General features: G+C 40.0%; 1 protein-coding gene across 6 annotated transcripts in view; it reads left to right on the top strand.

The window, feature by feature from the left end:
• The window catches only part of LOC124722711 (tetratricopeptide repeat protein 39B-like), a 336,578-nt gene that overhangs the window by 230,692 nt on the left and 84,867 nt on the right, over positions 1–21,019 (top strand). For all 6 annotated transcript variants that reach the window (XM_047247848.1, XM_047247847.1, XM_047247850.1 and 3 more), the window contains exon 4: positions 974–1,078. In XM_047247848.1, coding sequence (XP_047103804.1) covers positions 974–1,078 — 105 coding nt within the window. The remainder of the gene's footprint in view (positions 1–973; positions 1,079–21,019) is intronic.

The raw sequence follows: 21,019 nt of genomic DNA, 5'->3' as shown, positions 1-21,019 counted from the left end.
GCATCAATGATAATCAGCATATGGAGCCCTGGCATTGTCTAGTAAAGAACTTGTTGACCCTTTCATACAGTGATTGAGGTCTTGATCAGAGGGCAGTGCTTCGTGGTATTGCAGTGGCAGACCATCAGTTTATCATTAGTGTCTGTGTGTCCAAAAGCAAGACGCTAAAAGAAGTTTTTTCATACTCAACATGCCCTAGCAGCACTTTGTTACATCCTGGTGCAGTTGCACCTTCAGTGGATGCGCCCCAATAGCTTGGATACTCTAGATACCTGCATTGGGGGTTCTAGCAGACTTTTATTATGCCTTTACATTTCTTTGTGATACCTATATTGGCTACAAGTTTTTTTATGTTTTAAGTAATAGTTTAGAATGACAGACATTTCTGATGATCATATCATTTAAAACCAGTCATAAAATTAAAAGAAAATTTCAGTCAAAGACACTTTTATAAGTTTTAAACTATAGCTGTGATAGCTTTGTTCAAAGAATTTGTACAAGCTGGTCTGAATTTTATTCTTAAAGCCTTTATTTTTTGACAAAACAGAGTGGAGTCTCATTATCACAAACTGGTTCGTTATTTAGATATATTTTACACTCTTTATAACTGGGCATACATTTTTGTGCTATTGCTTAACATCTTACAGCAAGATTTGTTGACAGAGGACCAAATGGCTTTTGAGTTACTGGGCAATATTCGATTGAAAAAAGATTCCTTATTTTAGAGTTATAACTGTATGACTAAATAACTATTTATCTGGACTCATCTGTAAAATTAAAGCAGTCACAAAGAGATTGAGCAATAGTCAAATTTTGCATGAAAATTGCCTTCAGACTGTAGCTCTAAGTATTGCCACTGTTATTTTAACACAAAGTTATTGAATTTTCTAGCATACAATGATAAGCAATAAGTTATAGCATACTACTGAAACGAAATTACAATTCAGCGCCTCATGTTTCATTTTTGTTCTAGGTCCAGTAGCATGGACTTGGAGTCTGCCCTAAATGAAGCTAGAATAGCTGTAAATTATTTTTTCAATAACAAGTTTGATGAGGCACGAAGAACGCTGGAACCTTGGTATGTTGTGCAGTGTCTTTATCAAGGGATAACCACATGTTAAGAAACATGTGTAACTAAATAACAGAAAACAGTGCAATGTTATCATGCTTAACAATTGATTAAACAAATTCATAATATTTGTAAAGTTTTTTTTTCAGTTTGCTGTCCTGAAATAATTGCTTTGGGCTAGACAATGTAGATATTATGACACCTTATAGATGGCATTGGCAAAAACTGATATAAGAATGGCACATAATAGATAAAATGTTAACCCTGCCAAAAAAATTAATTTTTAAATGTAAATAATAGTAGGCAATGAGAGAACATCTACAAATTGGTCTTAGCAAATAATTACAGTGTTACCAAAGGTGATTTTATCTAATTCCAAAATGTTGTTCACACACATTTGAAGGACACATTAAAACTGACAGCACCCATGTGGGTCAAAAGATAGTGATATTTGCTCTCTCAATATAAACGCAACTTTTAATATCACTGTCAAAAAGTACAGGGGTAATTGATTGCTGTATTGAAACACACACACACACACACACACACACATTGGTGGCTGAAATCACAGCAGCCAGCCTTTTAAATCCTGTTCAATGCTGACAGAAATAAAACACAATGTCATTTTGTCAGTTCACATTGGTGACATCCTGAAGAGGAAATGTACTTGATATATTATGCAAAAATTGTCCTGCTGGTATTCTTGACCTTTCTGGAGAAAACTAAAAATATTTCTGCAAATAATACATGCAATTCACTTACAGGTGAACAATGTATAGTTTTCTTGGTATGGGTGATCACAGCATAATTGTTCATTTCATTGCTAGGCCACAGGAAAAATCTCTATGTGGATAATTCTCAGAAAACTAGTGGTAGAAAATCTGCTGTGATCAGAGCATTGCTGCCGTATCCCAGCCCATTATTCTACAAAAAAAAAGTAGAACTTACCAGTTAATAGCCGGCCGCTGTGGCTGAGCAGTTCTAAGTGCTTCAGTCCGGAACCACGCAGCTGCTACGGTCACAGGTTCGAATCCTGCCTCGGGCATAGATGTGTGTGATGTCCTTAGGTTAGTTAGGTTTAAGTAGTTGTAAGTCTAGGGGACTGATGACCTCAGATGTTAAGTCCCATAGTGCTTAGAGCCATTTTGAACCATTTAATATTGTTTTCCTGCTTCAACATGTCAGATGTCAACCTTCACTAATTGTTTCCCCATCCACTCTGTCATCAATGACTCTCTTACTACACCTCCACTTCCTTCTCCTCTTATGTATTACTAACTTTGCCTACCTTCTCAGGCAGTTTCTCTAGCCACCCTTCTGTCTCTACTGTTAAACCATGTTTTCTTGCCTCCCTCATTCCGATCATGTCTCTTTTGATGGTTTGTCCTGCTCATTGCTTATTACACTTGTCATGCAACTTCACATTTTCATTACTGTTGTATCACTTTTAATTCATAACTTTGTTACTTCTTCAAGTACTAGACTGCACAAATTTACTCAGCTCACTGCCTGCTCAGTATTATCTGTCAATATTATAATCTTTTGTCATTTTTCTTTACTTCCTTTTTTTTATTTGACTATCTTTTTTATTTGACCTGCTGCTGCTGCTGCTGCTGCTGCCACCACTGCAATGGAGTCCCCTCTCTTCTGTAGGAACATACTTTTGTACAAGATCTTAAGACTAATTTTTAATCTTATCGTGTTAACTAAATGCAGACATGGCTTACTGGGGACACAGTGACCATTGTGAATAATATTCAGATAAAATAGTCACAATCAGTTTGATTTTATAACTGGTTTTGCCCATCAGACACAATCATCATTAGATTATCATTTCAGTAGTGGCAACGAGTTACAGGAGGGGGTTGAAAATACTAAGTTCCACAGTCAGGCACAAAGTGACACATTTTGGATCCAATGTACCCCAGTTTGTGTGCATTGGATCATACACATGTCACTTTGTGTTTCATTGGGGTGACCAATGGTACTTTAAACCCTTTAAAACAGTCTGTTCCAGTGTGATACCATCAAGGAAGGGCACCCACCTGACACCACTCAGCACTGCCACAGGCAGGTAGAGATAGCGTAGGCTACCTGCCAGACTGTAATGTTGCACAAATTCTGTGCACATGCAGGCCTCTCGGCCATCCCTGCCCACGTGCACTTGGCGAGTGGAGTACAATCACGTAGGTTACGGCCTTGCTGCAAGATGTCTGTGCATCAGCTGTTTGTCCACCCTCTTGTCTTCCCCCTGCCCACCTTTGTCTGTGGGCCCACAGGTAGGTACTCTAGGTGGAACAGCCTGCCCTATACTGTTGCCACTAGAGCAACAGTAATCTGATGATGATTGTATATAATGGGTAAAACTGATTTTATAATCAAACTGTGTGTAACTCGTGCCTTTTTAATCCTAAAATTATTGTTTCATTGTATTCACATTAATTTTCTGTTCTTTCTGCTTAGCATCCAGATATTGTTAACAGGGCTGTAATAGAAATTACAAGTCCTTTCCCCATGTCTGTGAGGGGCATTTCCTGTTTCTATCCATATGAGAACGTGATTATGGCTCACATACTTGCTTGTATCTTTGTGTGTAATGTCATAGGCCATGACTTAGTCTCCCATTCTTTGCACCTCTTCTTCTTCTTCCTTTCTTTTTTTTAGTATATACAGGGTGAGTTGAGAGTATATACTGTGGGGGATGATAGTACTGGTGATTCCGAACAAAAAAATTCGTATCAACATATGCCCTGTTCTGTATGATTTTCCAAGACATAACATTTTTAATGTACAATCTTAGACATAAAAACTGACTGCTGGCTGGCACAGAGACTAAGTCTGAATCGTTCTTTAAGGTGGCCAATAAAACCGACTGCCACTGCCAATCCTAAGTCCGCCCATCTGCATAATCTGGCAACACGGTAAGTGTGGAGGTGTCAGGAGGAAGTGTTCGCTACTTCTGAGATGTTCCCGTGTTGTTTGAGCCTGTGGTGTAGGGGTAATGCTCATGCATTCTAAACTTAAGACTCGCGTGTTCGCATCTGAGTGTACCTTTTTTTTTTTTTACCACATTTCAGCCCTCGTCTAAAGTCCGATAGAACGTCTAACATAATTCGCACTTTACATTCTACGCACCAGAAATAATAAAAACTTCCAGAATGAATTCCGCAGGACAGCTTGTGGCTGCGTCATGATCAGAACAGCTTACACTCGAGCGTTTCCTCGTGGTGCACCAGCTACCGGGCGCTGGCCAGATGCCACCCACCGCCTGAAATCTGGTGCCGCCCGAACGCATTGTGATGCTGTCAGTGTGTGTATCAGCTGTCATTTTCGAATTTGAACTTCTAATTATCATCTCACAGTTAAAGATTGGAGATCATATACTTCAAAATCATGAACTATGGTTAAGCGTGTTAAAATTGGCTCGCATGTGAAGAAGAGTGTAACATCTGCAACACAATATTTACTTTTGGTTTAATAGAGGGGTAAATGCAAAGGTGACAGATCGCAAAATATGAACTGTGTATAGCGCGAGTGCTTTTGAGAAAAATACGCCAAGAAAAGATATTCTTGTTTTAACAAAGATAGTTCTGTCATGAATGATTTTCCGCATTAAGGAAGTCTCGACTACTGATATAACTGGTGGATTGCCATTTAACTATCATGCGACATTTGCATTCAACACGCAACTTTCAGAAGTCAGGTGTAGGAGTACTGCACACTCTAATTCGAAACAACAAAAATCAACAGAGTGATTATTATTGCTCATTGAGCATTCCTATGCAATACTGTTGCTGGTGACTAGTTATGATGCCTTTATTGTTAATTTCCTAACAAGAAATGAAAGGATGAGTCCTACAAAAAGACATAAACTCGAGCAAAGAGTAGTGTGAACATAATATTTTCCATCTGATAGCTGCAATATTTTTCATTAAGAATTCTTCACCAGGAATGTGTCCATCACATCTGAAAATTTAATTCCAACAACTTAGACACTGTTTGGTCGCAGCACAAGAAAATTAACTGACAAAACTGCATCACGTGTGCTACTGCATGATAACGCACTCCGTTGATTTGAGAAACAAAACTATCCAGGAGATTGATAGGGAAGTCATCTCTCAGGCATTTGTTCCTCTGAACGCATACTCATAAAATTTTACCTTTCCTGCTCCTGATCGATCAACCACCAAGGCAACTCATTTCTGCATGAAAATGCACTTCAAACTACACTGGTTTAATGACATCGTTTGACCCTGCAGGTTTCTGCAGGCGTAGAATTTGTGAACTAAAAATGGCTCTGAGCACTATGAGACTCAACATTTGAAGTCATCAGTCCCCTAGAACTTATAACTACTTAAACCTAACCAACCTAAGGACATCACAAACATCCATGCTGGAGGCAGGATTCGAACCTGTGACCATAGCGGTCGTGCAGTTCCAGACAGAAGTGCCTAGAACAGCTCGGCCACACCGGCCGGCATTTGTAAACTACTTTTAGCATTGTCAGATTGTTTTAGATATTGTGAAAGAATATACTGTTGCTGATTAATTTCTTTCTAATAATTACTATTGTATTCAATAAACTAATGGAAGATGCAATTAAAATATTCACTATACTGACACAAATTAAATTCAATTTACTATAGAAACATTACAACGGCAATCTAGCATAATAAAGCACTAAGTGTCTGTAAGATGATTGTGCCTATTTTAACACGAATGAGTAGGATATTACTGACTTCGAGAAGGTCTGTATTTACTCAAGTATTATGAAAATGTGGCAGTTCATAGATAAAATTATGTATTCACAACAATGAAAAATGTATCAGCAGAAAACAAAAGTGGCATTATGAATTTTGCAGTACCATTAGGTTTTCGTTCTGACATTATGGGGTACTGAAAGCAGAAAGACAAATTTTGCTCGAGTGTTGTCTTACTATTCCCTTATTGAGTTTCTATCTGCCTGCTTGTAGCTGCAGATAAATCGCCACATAAGAGACAAGTTGTATTTCCCGTGTGGGACGACTTTCGTGGATTCAAAAGCATTAACTGATACCCTTATATCACATCTCGAGAGAAAATCTTCACATTATTCAATTGAAATAACACGATAATATCAAGCGAATTTAGTAGGATAGTTCTGTGCCATCAAGGAAGTAACTCATTGGTCACAGAGTTGCCAAACATATTCTGCGTTGTTGCCAAGTTTCAGTTATACTACCAGGAAGGATACTAGCTGGTAGCTGATGTGTTCTGTGAGTGACCTCCGAAGTGACTATAACTTCGTCTCAAAGCTGTGGGTGGCAAGGGCTGGAATATCCTAATTATATGTCAATGAGTCTTATTCGGATTTCTGTAACTAGGTTGAAGGGCTAGAGTGTAATTACTTGCAATACATCGATGCACTGAGTGCAAGCGAAATGTCATAAATTAATACCTGCAACTATTATTTGTGTTTTACTGTCTTAATCGGACTGAAACCTTGAAAGTGTATTCACCAGACGCGATTCAAAATTTTGGAGCTTCTCCAGTGGTGGGTGATTTGGCAACTTATCTTTGCTATACAATATTGCTACCGAGATCACTGTTATTGTCACATCTGCAAGAAGACAGGCATCACCTGGCTTGTTGTTGTCAGCTTTTCTGATGGCTGTTCTGCTGTTGCTCGAAACGTAAACACTTAAGGTGAATTCTAATATTCCATATGGCAAAAATCTGATGTTTCTATTGTTCCCGGTCCAACATTCAAAAAGTAGTTACAATAAACAGCATAAAAGCTGATGTGACACAACAATTAATAATGCAGTCATAATTAGTAGAAATTGATAATCTCCATATCTCGTCTGATAGTTGTGAAAAACTACATTTTTTATCTGCACTGCACCACAGTATGAAGAACTCAAGGGTTTCGTAGGATTCCTATACTTAATTTCGTTGTGTTCATTTTCAGTGACAGTAGGGGAGGAGCAAAGCCAGCTGACTTGAAATATAATTTTCCAGCGGATTTGGATCGTTGGCTACAGTTGCAGTAGCACATCCAGTGAGCTGTCAAGAATGTGACCATTCACTTATTCCTGTAATATAGGCTGGGGCACAAAGAAGCAGGTTTCCCACAAAGTAATCGATGAGATACACTGTAATTAACACCTAAAGTAACCATCTCAAAAACGTAAATTTTCCAAATTGCTGTGACTAATTAAGCATGAATTGCTCAGAAAATTACAACTATGAAATGAGTAGGTTAATTCAGCTCATCAATTAAATATCAAAGGATGGATGTCCTGGCTGTCACAGGGCGTTAAAACACAGCTATGGCGGCAGATGAAAACTTGTGTCTAACCAGGCTCTATATGCATATACAGGGTGTTTCAGGAGGAACAGTAGATATTTTTGCAGGTGCTAGTATAGATGAATTACATAAAAAAATTGCATATAAATGTGTGTACTTTTTATTGAGTACAGAGATACAGCTGTCAGTACGTAACCCTAACAAACTCAAAGCTAAGGAAAATGAGGACGTTCAAATATGATTTTCAAAAATTCCGCCACCAACTTCAATGCACTTCTCTTGATAACACCAAGTGTAGCTCTTCTGAGGTTGTCTTTGTATTCTTTTATGAGTGCTGCACTATTCGTAATACGAACGATCAAATCAGCATTGGGTTTACTTTTTCTTTGTAGACTTTGCCTTTCAACCATCTCCACGGCAAAAATCCAAAGGGATAAGGTCCAGGGACCTTGGTAGCCAAGAAAAGTGCCCATATCTACTGATGCATCATCCGGGAAATGTTATGTTTGGAAGATGTGTCACCTGACGGCTAGAATATGTAGGAGTCCCATCATGCTGGAGCAGCATACGCATTCTTGTAGACAAAGGAACCTTATCCAATAATGCTGGAAGCTCATTTTCAGGGAAGTGTAGACAACGGGTCTGGTAAGGACCAATAAACAAAACGAAAATGCATTGAACCCAGCTGTATGTACTCAATAAAAATTGGACACATGTTATATGGAATTTTTTCTGCAGTTTGTCTATACTACCACCTCCTACATCATTTACTATTCCTCCTGAAACATCGTGTGTAATTATTCAGGTCTTGACGGGCCATCGAAACTTTTTAGTGCTAGATGCACGTCACGTCCAAACCCTCGTGAGAATACAGTGTGGCTGCGAGCGAGTGGAATAATGGACAGAGGGGTACAGTGTATGTGGTATGCGGCAAACATGGGAATTTGCGTCTGACGAGGAGCGTGTGTAGATAGGTCCTGCAGGCAGGTTGGCCATTGTGTCCTGGTAGCCCAATACTCAACGCGTCTGCCTAGTAAGCAGAAGGTCCAGGTTCGAACCCTTGTCAGGCACAAATTTTAATGTGCTGCCGTTGCTGTGTTTCAACACCCTGTGTCAGTGTGGACATCTGTCCTTTGTTATTTAAGATACAATTGTTTTTTGATGCAATACAGGTGATATGCGAACATTTGTCTTGCCATCAACGTAACGGCGCTTTAACGGCGTCCATTCCTTAGTCATTCTTTTGTGATGGCGCTATCCCCTGTCATATGCATGCATATCAGATTGTAGAGCATATTTAGTCAAATAACAAATGGTCAGTGTCAGTATACAAGTATTTACGAACAGTAGAAGCAGAATTGCAGCGAGCTGATCACTTAACCAAGTGCAACGTAGAGTACCTGTGTAGTGAGTCATTTCAGCCATGTAGCTGACGATAATATTTGTCAAGCAGTTCACTGCAGAATTAATTTAATAACCGCATGATGATCTCTGTAGTCATACTGTATCATTAGCAGCTCGTGAATGGAATACTATGTTCATTAATTCAGATTAGTGAAGCTGATGCCAAATAAAGAGAAGCGACGACGCCACCACACTATCTTTACTTAGGTAGTCAGCACTAGATTATGTGCGCCACTATTACCATTACTGTAAGCAGTTTGACTGCATAACACCACAACACCCACTGACAACCTGTACCATTATCATCATACACGCGGTGTATACAAGCTGCTGATGTTTGTCAAGAATAGTGGAAAGCGCCTCATGAATGTCAACTTCCGTTTGCATTATGCCTAGGACAGAGAGAATCCTAAATAACAGTAAGAGGTTACCCAATGAAGGGAAGAGGCCACGTACTGTCTACAGTTCTTTCAGTTTAATATTAATGTAGTTCCCGATGATTTCACACTAACGGGTTCTTTTGGCTATCTGAATACTCACATGGGAATTATCAAAGTGTAATTGCTAGAACACTCAGCTCTTTTAACAACACCTCATTTTGGATTGAATATGACTCGGAAAGCGACATTAATTTGATGTTTCCGTCCATCTTCTGACGACTTACCGAATGAAGTCTGAAGTGCACTCGCAGTTGTGTTGCCTGCCGCATCAATTCCGTAAAGTGTCAGGGCAGCTGGCAGCCGTTGCTGAATACAGACATGTGCAAATATCTTCACTGCTGTAGGGAAACTCGTCTTTGTTCCATTTTTTCCATACCGTAATTAGCACAATAACATAAGGTTCATTCTGCTGAAGAACTTGATGCCCGCAATCCCTTAAATAAGAATCTGCAAGCGGTAATAATGCATGAAAGGAAACGGACTGTTGGACAAAAGAATGGAGAGCTCCCTGGTTTTTGTGTTTCCGATAGGTCCTATGATAAGAATCTGGTGTCATATTATGCTTCATAACTCTAAACTGTTTATTTTTTCACTTCATAGTAAAACACAAGCTATGATATGAGAAGAGGAAATGACTTATATGCTTCTCAGAAACTTTAGTTTTTTGTGCTTATTTTCTCACTTTATACTAAAACAAGGGCGTTGATATGAGAGGAGGAAATGAAGTACACGCTTCCAAGATGTATTATTTCCTTGTGTGCTAGTAATACGAGCATGGAAGCTTTGCAGTTAATTTTTGTGTGTTGGATAAATTTTGATATCACTTCACATTACTTTGTGAGAAGGTTCCTGTTTTCTTGGGATTCAAATGGAATGGACATTTCATCACTGGTTAATATTCTGATACCCGTTCCAATTCCTCCATGGCACCTATGAGTTGAGTCTCACGTTTTTTACTCAAAAATGGTACAAATGGCTCTGAGCACTATGGGACTTAACATCTGAGGTCATCAGTCCCCTAGAACTTAGAACTACTTGAACCTAACTAACCTAAGGACTTCAGACACACATCCATGCCCGAGGCAGGATTGGAACCTGCAACTGTAGCGGTCGCGTGGTTGCAGACTGAAGCACTTAGAACTGGTCTGCCACCATGGCTAGCATTGGTTACTACAAGAACATGCAGGCAGTAATGTCCGCTCACTGCAGTCAGAGCCAAGGTGATTTCTTCCTGTTTATAGCAAAGCATCTGCTGTAGTGTCCACACTTAGCCAACATAAACAAACTGTGGCGGCAATAGTCACCCATAATTGCTGCACTTGTCGCAAGCCCTGAATAGATCAGGCGTGCACTACACGCCGGAAGCGACTACAAGGGTAGCGGAGTACGTGTGGAGTGCACATGGGGGTTTTTTAGGTTAGAGAATTCCCTCCCTAGGCCCAACAAGATGCCTCCTGAGACGCGGCAAGGTAGGAGTAGGCAAAATGCAACAGGGAATAACAATGTTAATGTGCTAATAGTAAACTGCAGGAGCGTCCATAGAAAGGTCCCAGAACTGCTGTCATTAATAAACGGTCACAATGCCCATATAGTACTAGGGACAGAAAGTTGGCTGAAACCAGACGTAAACAGTAATGAAATCCTAAACTCAGATTGGAATGTATACCGCAGAGACAGGCTGGACAGTGAAGGGGGAGGCGTGTTTATAGCGATAAGAAGTGCAATTGTATCGAAGGAAATTGACGGAGATCCGAAATGTGAAATGATTTGGATGAAGGTCACGGTTAAAGCAGTCTCAGACATGGTAATTGGATGTCTCTATAGGCCCCCTGGCTCAGCAGCTGTTGTGGCTGAGCACCTGAAGGATAATTTGGAAAATATTTTGAGTAGATTTCCCCACCATGTTATAGTTCTGTGTGGAGATTTTAATTTGCCGGATATAGACTGGGAGACTCAAACGTTCATAACGGGTGGCAGGGACAAAGAATCCAGTGAAATTTTTTTAAATGCTTTATCTGAAAACTACCTTGAGCAGTTAAACAGAGAACCTAGTCGTGGCGATAACATATTAGACCTTCTGGTGACAAACAGACCCGAACTATTTGAAACAGTTAACGCAGAACAGGGAATCAGCGATCATAAAGCGGTTACAGCATCAATGGTTTCAGCCGTAAATAGAAATATTAAAAAAGGTAGGAAGATTTTTCTGTTTAGAAAAAGTGACAAAAAGCAGATTTCAGAGTACCTGATGGCTCAACACAAAAGTTTTGTCTCAAGTACAGATAGTGTTGAGGATCAGTGGACAAAGTTCAAAACTATCGTACATTATGCGTTAGATGAGTATGTGCCAAGCAAGATTGTAAGAGATGGAAAAGAGCCACCGTGGTACAACAACCGAGTTAGAAAACTGCTGCGGAAGCAAAGGGAACTTCATAGCAAACATAAACATAGCCAAAGCCTTGCAGACAAACAAAAATTATGCGAAGCGAAATGTAGTGTGAGGAGGGCTATGCGAAAGGCGTTCAATGAATTCGAAAGTAAAGTTCTATGTACTGACTTGGCAGAAAATCCTAAGAAATTTTGGTCTTATGTCAAAGCGGTAGGTGGATCAAAACAAAATGTCCAAACACTCTGTGACCAAAATGGTACTGAAACAGAGGATGACAGACTAAAGGCCGAAATACTAAATGTCTTTTTCCAAAGCTGTTTCACATAGGAAGACTGCACTGTAGTTCCTTCTCTAGATTGTCGCACAGATGACAAAATGGTACATACCGAAATAGACGACGGAGGGATGGAGAAACAATTAAAATCGCTCAAAAGAGGAAAGGCCGCTGGACCTGATGGGATACCAGTTCAATTTTACACAGAGTACGCGAAGGAACTTGCCCCCCTTCTTGCAGCGGTGTACTGTAGGTCTCTAGAAGAGCGTAGCGTTCCAAAGGATTGGAAAAGGACACAGGTCATCCCCGTTTTCAAGAAGGGACGTCGAACAGATCTGCAGAACTATAGACCTATATCTCTAACGTCGATCAGTTGTAGAATTTTGGAACACGTATTGTGTTCGAGTATAATGACTTTTCTGGAGACTAGAAATCTACTCTTTAGGAATCAGCATGGGTTTCGAAAAAGACGGTCATGTGAAACCCAGCTCGCGCTATTCGTCCATGAGACTCAGAGGGCCATAGACAAGGGTTCACAGGTAGATGCCGTGTTTCTTGACTTCCGCAAGGCGTTCGATACAGTTCCCCACAGTCGTTTAATGAACAAAGTAAGAGCATATGGACTATCAGACCAATTGTGTGATTGGATTGAAGAGTTCCTAGATAACAGGATGCAGCATGTCATTCTCAATGGAGAGAAGTCTTCCGAAGTAAGAGTGATTTCAGGTGTGCCACAGGGGAGTGTCATAGGACCGTTGCTATTCACAATATACATAAATGACCTTGTGGATGATATAGGAAGTTCACTGAGGCTTTTTGCAGATGATGCTGTGGTGTATCGAGAGGTTGTAACAATGGAAAATTGTACTGAAATGCAGGAGGATCTGCAGCGAATTGACGCATGGTGCAGGGAATGGTAATTGAATCTCAATGTAGACAAGTGTAATGTGCTGCGAATACATAGAAAGATAGATTCTTTATCATTTAGCTACAAAATAGCAGGTCAGCAACTGGAAGCAGTTAATACCATAAATTATCTGGGAGTACGCATTAGGAGTGATTTAAAATGGAGTGATCATATAATGTTGATCGTCGGTAAAGCAGATGTCAGACTGAGATTCATTGGAAGAATCCTAAGGAAATGCAATCCAAAAACAAAGGAAGTAGGTTACAGTACGCTTGTTCGCCCACTGCTTGAATACTGCTCAGCAGTGTGGGATCCGTACCAGATAGGGTTGATAGAAGAGATAGAGAAGATGCAACAGAGAGCAGCGCGCTTCGTTACAGGATCATTTAGTAGTCTTGAAAGCGTTGTGCATTGTGATAGATAAACTCCAGTGGAAGACTCTGCAAGAGAGACGCTCAGTAGCTCGGTATGGGCTTTTGTTAAAGTTTCAAGAACATACCTTCACCGAAGAGTCAAGCCGTATATTGCTCCCTCCTATGTATATCTCGCGAAGAGACCGTGAGGATAAAATCAGAGAGATTAGAGCCCACACAGAGGCATACCGACAATCCTTCTTTCCACGAACAATACGAGACTGGAATAGAAGGGAGAACTGATAGAGGTACTCAAGGTACCCTCCGCCACACACCGTCAGGTGGCTTGCGGAGTATGGATGTAGATGTAGATGTAGATGTAGAAGCCGCGACAACAAGAACGCATTTTCTCTGCTAATGATATTAAGGAGTTAATACATCTTACTTACTCAACACAATATGCAGGACGTGGGGTGGGTAAATATTCAGTTTGTAGTAACTAGCCATTGCATTAAAATACTTTACATTATATTTGATGCAATATTTATTGTTGCTTGTCTCTCTAATGTTAATAGTATTGATTCAGATTGAGCGTGAACATAAAAACGGCAACTGGACTTCTGGATTCTGGGGAGCCCAGGCTAGCACAGCAGAGAATATAGGAGATCTCTGGTAAACTTCCCTACAAGCAGAAAACATTAATTGGAACACTAAATATCAGTACATTAATCCAAACAGGAAAACTACATAATCTCACATCAGAAATCGACCGACAAAAAATTCTCATCCTTGCTCTTCAGGAAACATGACTGACAATGAATCCTTGCATTGTGAAAACTATCGAACCATAAAGAGCAAAACACAACAAAAGGAAGTGAAAGGCGCACCAATCTTCAGCATGACATGTCTTGTACACAGATCCATCATCAGCTCTGTCAAAGAAATCACACCCATCAACAATCGACTTACGGCTATGAGCATTCAGAGCGCCAATAAAAAATATACACTCATCAATGCACATTCCCCTCACCAACATCAAAAATAAGAAAACCCCCGAAAATGTCAAAAAATTCTGGAACACACTCGAAAGAACCATGAATAAAATTCACCAAGATGACGTGAAAAACCTAATGGGAGACTTCACCGCTCAATTTGAGACAAAAAGTGTAGGAAAATCATCGCTAAAAATTCAGCACACCAAAACACTAACACCAATGGCATACATCTGATAGATATTTGCCAACAATTCAACCTCAAAACAGTGTCTACCCACTTAAAAAAACAGAAAACATGGCGATCCCCGATTCAGCGCCTTGGTGAATACCGGATCCATCACGTTGCCATCTTCTACGCCCACTACAGAGTCATCCACGATACTGAAGTCCGACGAGGCACGAACATTGACTCAGACCACTACCTCACACAAGTTCAAGTGAAATTCTCTCTGAAAAGAGTTCACCTAAAAATCTCAGCATCCAAAAAATCGACACATCCAAAATTGAAGAAACCAATATCACAGAAGAATGGGAAGAAGGACCGACGAACAACTGGACTGACTTCTACAGTAAAATTACCAGAAAAGCCAAAGAATTAATCCCACTTAAAAAAAGGCAAAACACTCATGGTGGGACTCAAACTATGATCAAGCTATCATCAATCGCTGACTCGCCTTCTAAAAATACAACAGCAACAAATCAGCAGGAACTATATAACACTTGCTCGACATCCACAAAAAGACAAACAGAACCATCAGAAAAACCAAACACAACTACACCTCCAAAAAGCGGAAATCAATTGAAGGCAACTTCGGAAACTACAGCAGCAGAAATTTCTATACAACTTTTGCAAACAAAATTAAAGGTTCCTCACCACAAAATTTGACCTTCAAGAAAAAAATGGAAAACTCACTCTCACCAACCAAGAAAACTGTGAAGAACTGGCATACTAGTTTTCCGATCTCCTTAAATGCCCTGAACATGTGAACGATTCCCACACACATCCCAAAAATACAAAAAACCATATGCCTATCCACCGACATATGAAGAAATCCAGCTCCACATCAAAAAACGCAAGAACGGAAAGTCGACAGGAGGAGGAGAAGGAGAAGGAATACTGAAAAAACATGGACCACAAACACTACAGGAAATCACACAGGCCATTCAGGATATCTGGTGAAGTAAAAACCTCCCAGACAACCACTCCACAAAAAATGAACAAATCTGATGTGAATAACTACCGAGGAATTTCCCTCCTTTCAGTCCCCCATAAAATCATCTCCACGTGTGTCTAACAACGTGCACAAGAACAAGTCAAACCCTACTAGATGAATACCAGGCAGAATTCAGACCACACAGATTTGGCACCGAACAAATTATCTATCTGAAATCCACACTGAAAATACTGCGGTGCTGTGCAGATAAAAAATATAGTTTTTCACAACTATCAGACGAGATATGGAGGTTATCAGTTTCTGCTAATTATGACTGCGTTATTAATTGTTGGTTCATATGAGCTTTTATGCCATTTATTGGAGCTACTTTTTGAATGTTGGACTGGGAACAATAGAAACATCAGATTTTTGCCATATGGAATATTTGAATTCACCTTAAGTGTTTACGTTTCGAGCAACAGCAGAACAGCCATCAGAAAAGCTGACAACAACAAGCCAGGTGATGCCTGTCTTCTTGCAGATGTGACAATAACAGTGATCTCAGTAGCAATATTGTATAGCAAAGATAAGCTGCCAAATCACCAGGTCATGCCTGTCTTCTTGCAGATGTGACAATAACAGTGATCTCAGTAGCAATATTGTATAGCAAAGATAAGCTGCCAAATCACCCACCACTGGAGAAGCTCCAAAATTTTGAATCGTGTCTGGTGAATACACTTTCAAGGTTTCAGTCTGATTAAGACAGTAAAACACAAATAATAGTTGCAGGTATTAATTTATGACATTTCGCTTGCACTCAGTGCATCGATGTATTGCAAGTAATTACACTCTAGCCCTTCAACCTAGTTACAGAAATCCGAATAAGACTCATTGACATATAATTAGGATATTCCAGCCCTTGCCACCCACAGCTTTGAGACGAAGTTATAGTCACTTCCGAGGTTACTCACAGAACACATCAGCTACCAGCTAGTATCCTTCCTGGTAGTATAACTGAAACTTGGCAACAACGCAGAATATGTTTGGCAACTCTGTGACCAACGAGTTACTTCCTTGATGGCACAGAACTATCCTACTAAATTCGCTTGATATTATTGTTATTTCAATTGGATAATGTGAGGATTTTCTCTCGAGATGTGATATAAGGATATCAGTTAATGCTTTTGAATCCACGAAAGTCATCCGACATGGGATATACAACTTGTCTCTTATGTGCCGATTTATCTGCCATACTGGCCATTGTGTCAATAAGTAAGCCCCATATCCTGCACCTCTTCGCTAGCCCAGAGGTAATGTGTCAGCCTACCAGCTACAAGCTGCGCGAATTCGAGACTCGCTGAACATCAGGTTTTTAATTCTTTTGTAGCACAGCTACAAGCAGGCAGATAAAAACTCGATAAGGGAATAGTAAGACAACGCTCGAGCAAAATTCGTCTTGCTGCTTTCAGTACCCCATAATGTCAGAACGAAAACCCAATGGTACTGCAAAATTCATAATGCCACGTTTGTTTTCTGCTGAAATATTTTTCATTGTTGTGAATACATAATTTTATCTATGAACTGCCACATTTTCATAATACTTGAGTGTGATACAAGACATGAAGTAAATACAGACCTTCTCGAAGTCAGAAGTCGGTAATATCCTACTAATTCGTGTTAAAATAGGCACAATTGTCTTACGGACACTTAATGCTTTATTTAGATAGACTGCTGTCGTAATTTTTCTATAGTAAATTGAATTTAATTTGTATTAGCACAGTGAATATTTTAATTGCATTTTCCATTAGTTTATTGAATACAATAGTAATTATTAGAAAGAAATTAATCAGCAACAGTATATTCTTTCACAATATCTAAAACAATCTGACAATGCTAAAGTAGTTTACAAATTCTACACCTGTAGAAACCTACAGGGTCAAATGACCTCATTAAACCAGCGCAGTTTGAAGAGCATTTTCGTCTAGAAATGAGTTGTCTTGGTGGTTGATCGATCAGGAGCAGGAAAGGTACAATTTTATGAGTATGCGATCAGAGGAACAAATGCCTGAGACATGACTTCCCTATCAATCTTCTGGATACTTTTGTTTCTCAAATCAACAGATTGCATTATCATGCAGTAGCACATGTGATGTAGTTTTGTCGGTCGATTTTCTTGCACTGCACCCAAAAGGTGTCTCAATTGTTGGCATCAAATTCCAGCTGTGATGGACACATCCTTGGGGAAGGATTCTTAGTGCAAAACACTTTTGGAGCTATCAGTTGGAAAATATTATGTTCACACTACTCTTTGCTGGAGTTTAGTCTGTTGATAGCACTCAGACCATCATTTCTTCTTAGGAAAAAATGGTTCTAATGGCTCTGAGCGGTATGGGACTTAACATCTGAGGTCATCAGTCCCCTAGAACTTAAAACTACTTAAACCTAACTAACCTAAGGACATAACACACATCCATGCGCGAGGCAGGATTCGGACCTGCGACCAAAGCTCTTCTTAGGAAATTAACAATAAAGGCATCATAACTTGTCACCAGTGACAGTACTGCATAGAAATGCTCATTGAGCAAAACTGCAGTGATAATCACTGTATTCATTTTTGTTGTTTCGGATTAGAGCATGCAATACTCCTATACCTGACTTCTGAAAGTTGTGTGTTGAATGCATATGTCGCATGATAGTTAAATGGTAATCCATCAGTTATATCAGTAGTTGAGACTTCCTTAATGTGGAAAATTATTCATGCCAGAACGATCTTTGTTAAAACAAGAATATCTTTTTATTGGCGTATTTTACCCCAAAAGCGCTTGCACTACACACAGTTCAAATCTTTCAAGCTGCCTCCTCTGCATTTACCATACTATTATACCAAAAGTAAATATTGTGTTGCAGATGTTACACCTGTCTTTTACAACGCTTAACCATAGTTAATGGTTTTAAAGTATGTGATCTCCTATCTTTAACTGCATGATGATAATTAGAACGTCAAATTCGAAAATGACAGCTGATACACACACTGACAGCATTGCGCCACGTTCACCTGGGTGGCGCCCAATTTCAGGCGTCGGGTGGCAATTGGCCGGTGACCGGTAGCCGGTGCACCGCGAGGAAACGCACGAGCGTAAGCTGCTCTGATCATGACACAGCCATGAGCTGTCGTGTGGAATTGTTTCTGGAAATATTTGTTATTACTGGTGCGTAGAATGTGAAGCGAATTTTGTTAGATGTTCTATCAGACTTTAGACGAGGGTCAAAATGTTGTTTAAAAAAACAAATACACCCGGGTGCGAACACGCGATTCTTAAGTTTAGAATGTATGAGCATTACCCCTAGACCACGGGCTCAAACAACATGGCAACATCTTGAAGTAGCCAACACTTCCTCCTGACACCTCCACATCTTACCGTGTTGCCAGATTGTGCAGATGGGCGGACTTAGCATTGTCAGTGGCGGTCGGTTTTATTGGCCACCTTTAGAGAACGATTCGGACTTAGTCTGTATGCCAGCCGGCGGTCAATTTTTATGTCTAAGACTGTACATCATTACTAATTTTCTACATTATTCATTACATTGTCATAGTTTTCAAGGTTTTGAGATGAACAATCTGATATAGGACACTTGTGGTCTGTCAAGTTGGAATCTACCTCAAATTGACCTGCAAACACTACCTGAGCTACAGTGCGTGCACATCGTGCAAGATTTTCAGTATTCTCCCACTATCTTCATGCAAGTTGCTTATTGGAAATTTAATGTAGTTCAGTTTTGTGCTGTGACACATTTTTACTGTGGGCTGCCATTTTTGAGTATTCAAGAAAGACATACAAAACTGACATTAAAGGTGTTCCATCTCGAAACCATTCGGAATAGTTCATAAGTCAATTTTTTGCTCAGAATTACAAATAATATCACCCCTCGAAGCATGCGCCTTTCCTCCTGGCTCACCCTGTATGTGTGTCTATATACAGGGTGTCCTACATAACTCTGCCACCTCACATATATTTGCAAAACAAAACAAAACTAAATGTGAAAAAAGCAATTGACCATGTATGCACCTATGTCAGAGGCTTGCACAGTGAGCAGGAATGCACACTCTATAAATGTAAACAAAAATCACTTTCAACACAAAGTTAACTACTAATGTCAGATATATGTTTTTTCTACTGAAGCGAATACTAGAGGTACAATTTGTGATGGCCGACTTGTTTTCACTATTCTAAACCTCATACCTTCTGAAATCCATAGACTTTAAACGATGGCAATGGCACCACAGTTTCTGCCGAAATGTGCAGAGCAAGGGTTGCCTACAGCTGGCTTCAGGACAGTGCAGGCAACCTGACTTACGGTATTATAGGGCTACGGCAGAAACTGTGGCACCATTTCCATTATTTGAAGTCTAAGTGTTTCAGAAGGTATGGACCTTGCCGTTGGTGGGGAGGCTTGCGTGCCTCAGCGATACAGATAGCCGTACCGTAGGTGCAACCACAACGGAGGGGTATCTGTTGAGAGGCCAGACAAACGTGTGGTTCCTGAAGAGGGGCAGCAGCCTTTTCAGTAGTTGCAAGGGCAACAGTCTGGATGATTGACTGATCTGGCCTTGTAACAATAACCAAAACGGCCTTGCTGTGCTGGTACTGCGAACGGCTGAAAGCAAGGGGAAACTACAGCCGTAATTTTTCCCAAGGGCATGCAGCTTTACTGTATGATTACATGATGATGGCGTCCTCTTGGGTAAAATATTCTGGAGGTAAAATAGTCCCCCATTCGGATCTCCTGGCGGGGACTACTCAAGAGGATGTCGTTATCAGGCGAAAGAAAACTGGCGTTCTACGGATCGGAGCGTGGAATGTCAGATCCCTTAATCGGGCAGGTAGGTTAGAAAATTTAAAAAGGGAAATGGATAGGTTGAAGTTAGATATAGTGGGAATTAGTGAAGTTCGGTGGCAGGAGGAACAAGACTTCTGGTCAGGTGACTACAGGGTTATAAACACAAAATCAAATAGGGGTAATGCAGGAGTAGGTTTAATAATGAATAGGAAAATAGGAATGCGGGTAAGCTACTACAAACAGCATAGTGAATGCATTATTGTGGCCAAGATAGATACAAAGCCCATGCCTACTACAGTAGTACAAGTTTATATGCCAACTAGCTCTGCAGATGACGAAGAAATTGAAGAAATGTATGATGAAATAAAAGAAATTATTCAGATTGTGAAGGGAGATGAAAATTTAATAGTCATGGGTGACTGGAATTCGAGTGTAGGAAAAGGGAGAGAAGGAAACATAGTAGGTGAATATGGATTGGGGGACAGAAATGAAAGAGGAAGCCGCCTGGTCGAATTTTGCACAGAGCACAACATCATCATAACTAACACTTGGTTTAAGAATCATGAAAGAAGGTTGTATACATGGAAGAACCCTGGAGATACTAAAAGGTATCAGATAGATTATATAATGGTAAGACAGAGATTTAGGAACCAGGTTTTAAATTGTAAGACATTTCCAGGGGCAGATGTGGACTCTGACCACAATCTATTGGTTATGACCTGTAGATTAAAACTGAAGAAACTGCAAAAAGGTGGGAATTTAAGGAGATGGGACCTGGATAAACTGACTAAACCAGAGGTTGTACAGAGATTCAGGGAGAGCATAAGGGAGCAATTGACAGGAATGGGGGAAATAAATACAGTAGAAGAAGAATGGGTAGCTTTGAGGGATGAAGTAGTGAAGGCA

This window comes from Schistocerca piceifrons, chromosome X (genome assembly GCF_021461385.2).
Source record: "Schistocerca piceifrons isolate TAMUIC-IGC-003096 chromosome X, iqSchPice1.1, whole genome shotgun sequence".
NCBI classification, from domain to species: domain Eukaryota; kingdom Metazoa; phylum Arthropoda; class Insecta; order Orthoptera; family Acrididae; genus Schistocerca; species Schistocerca piceifrons.
This window is presented reverse-complemented; position numbering and strand designations above follow the sequence as displayed.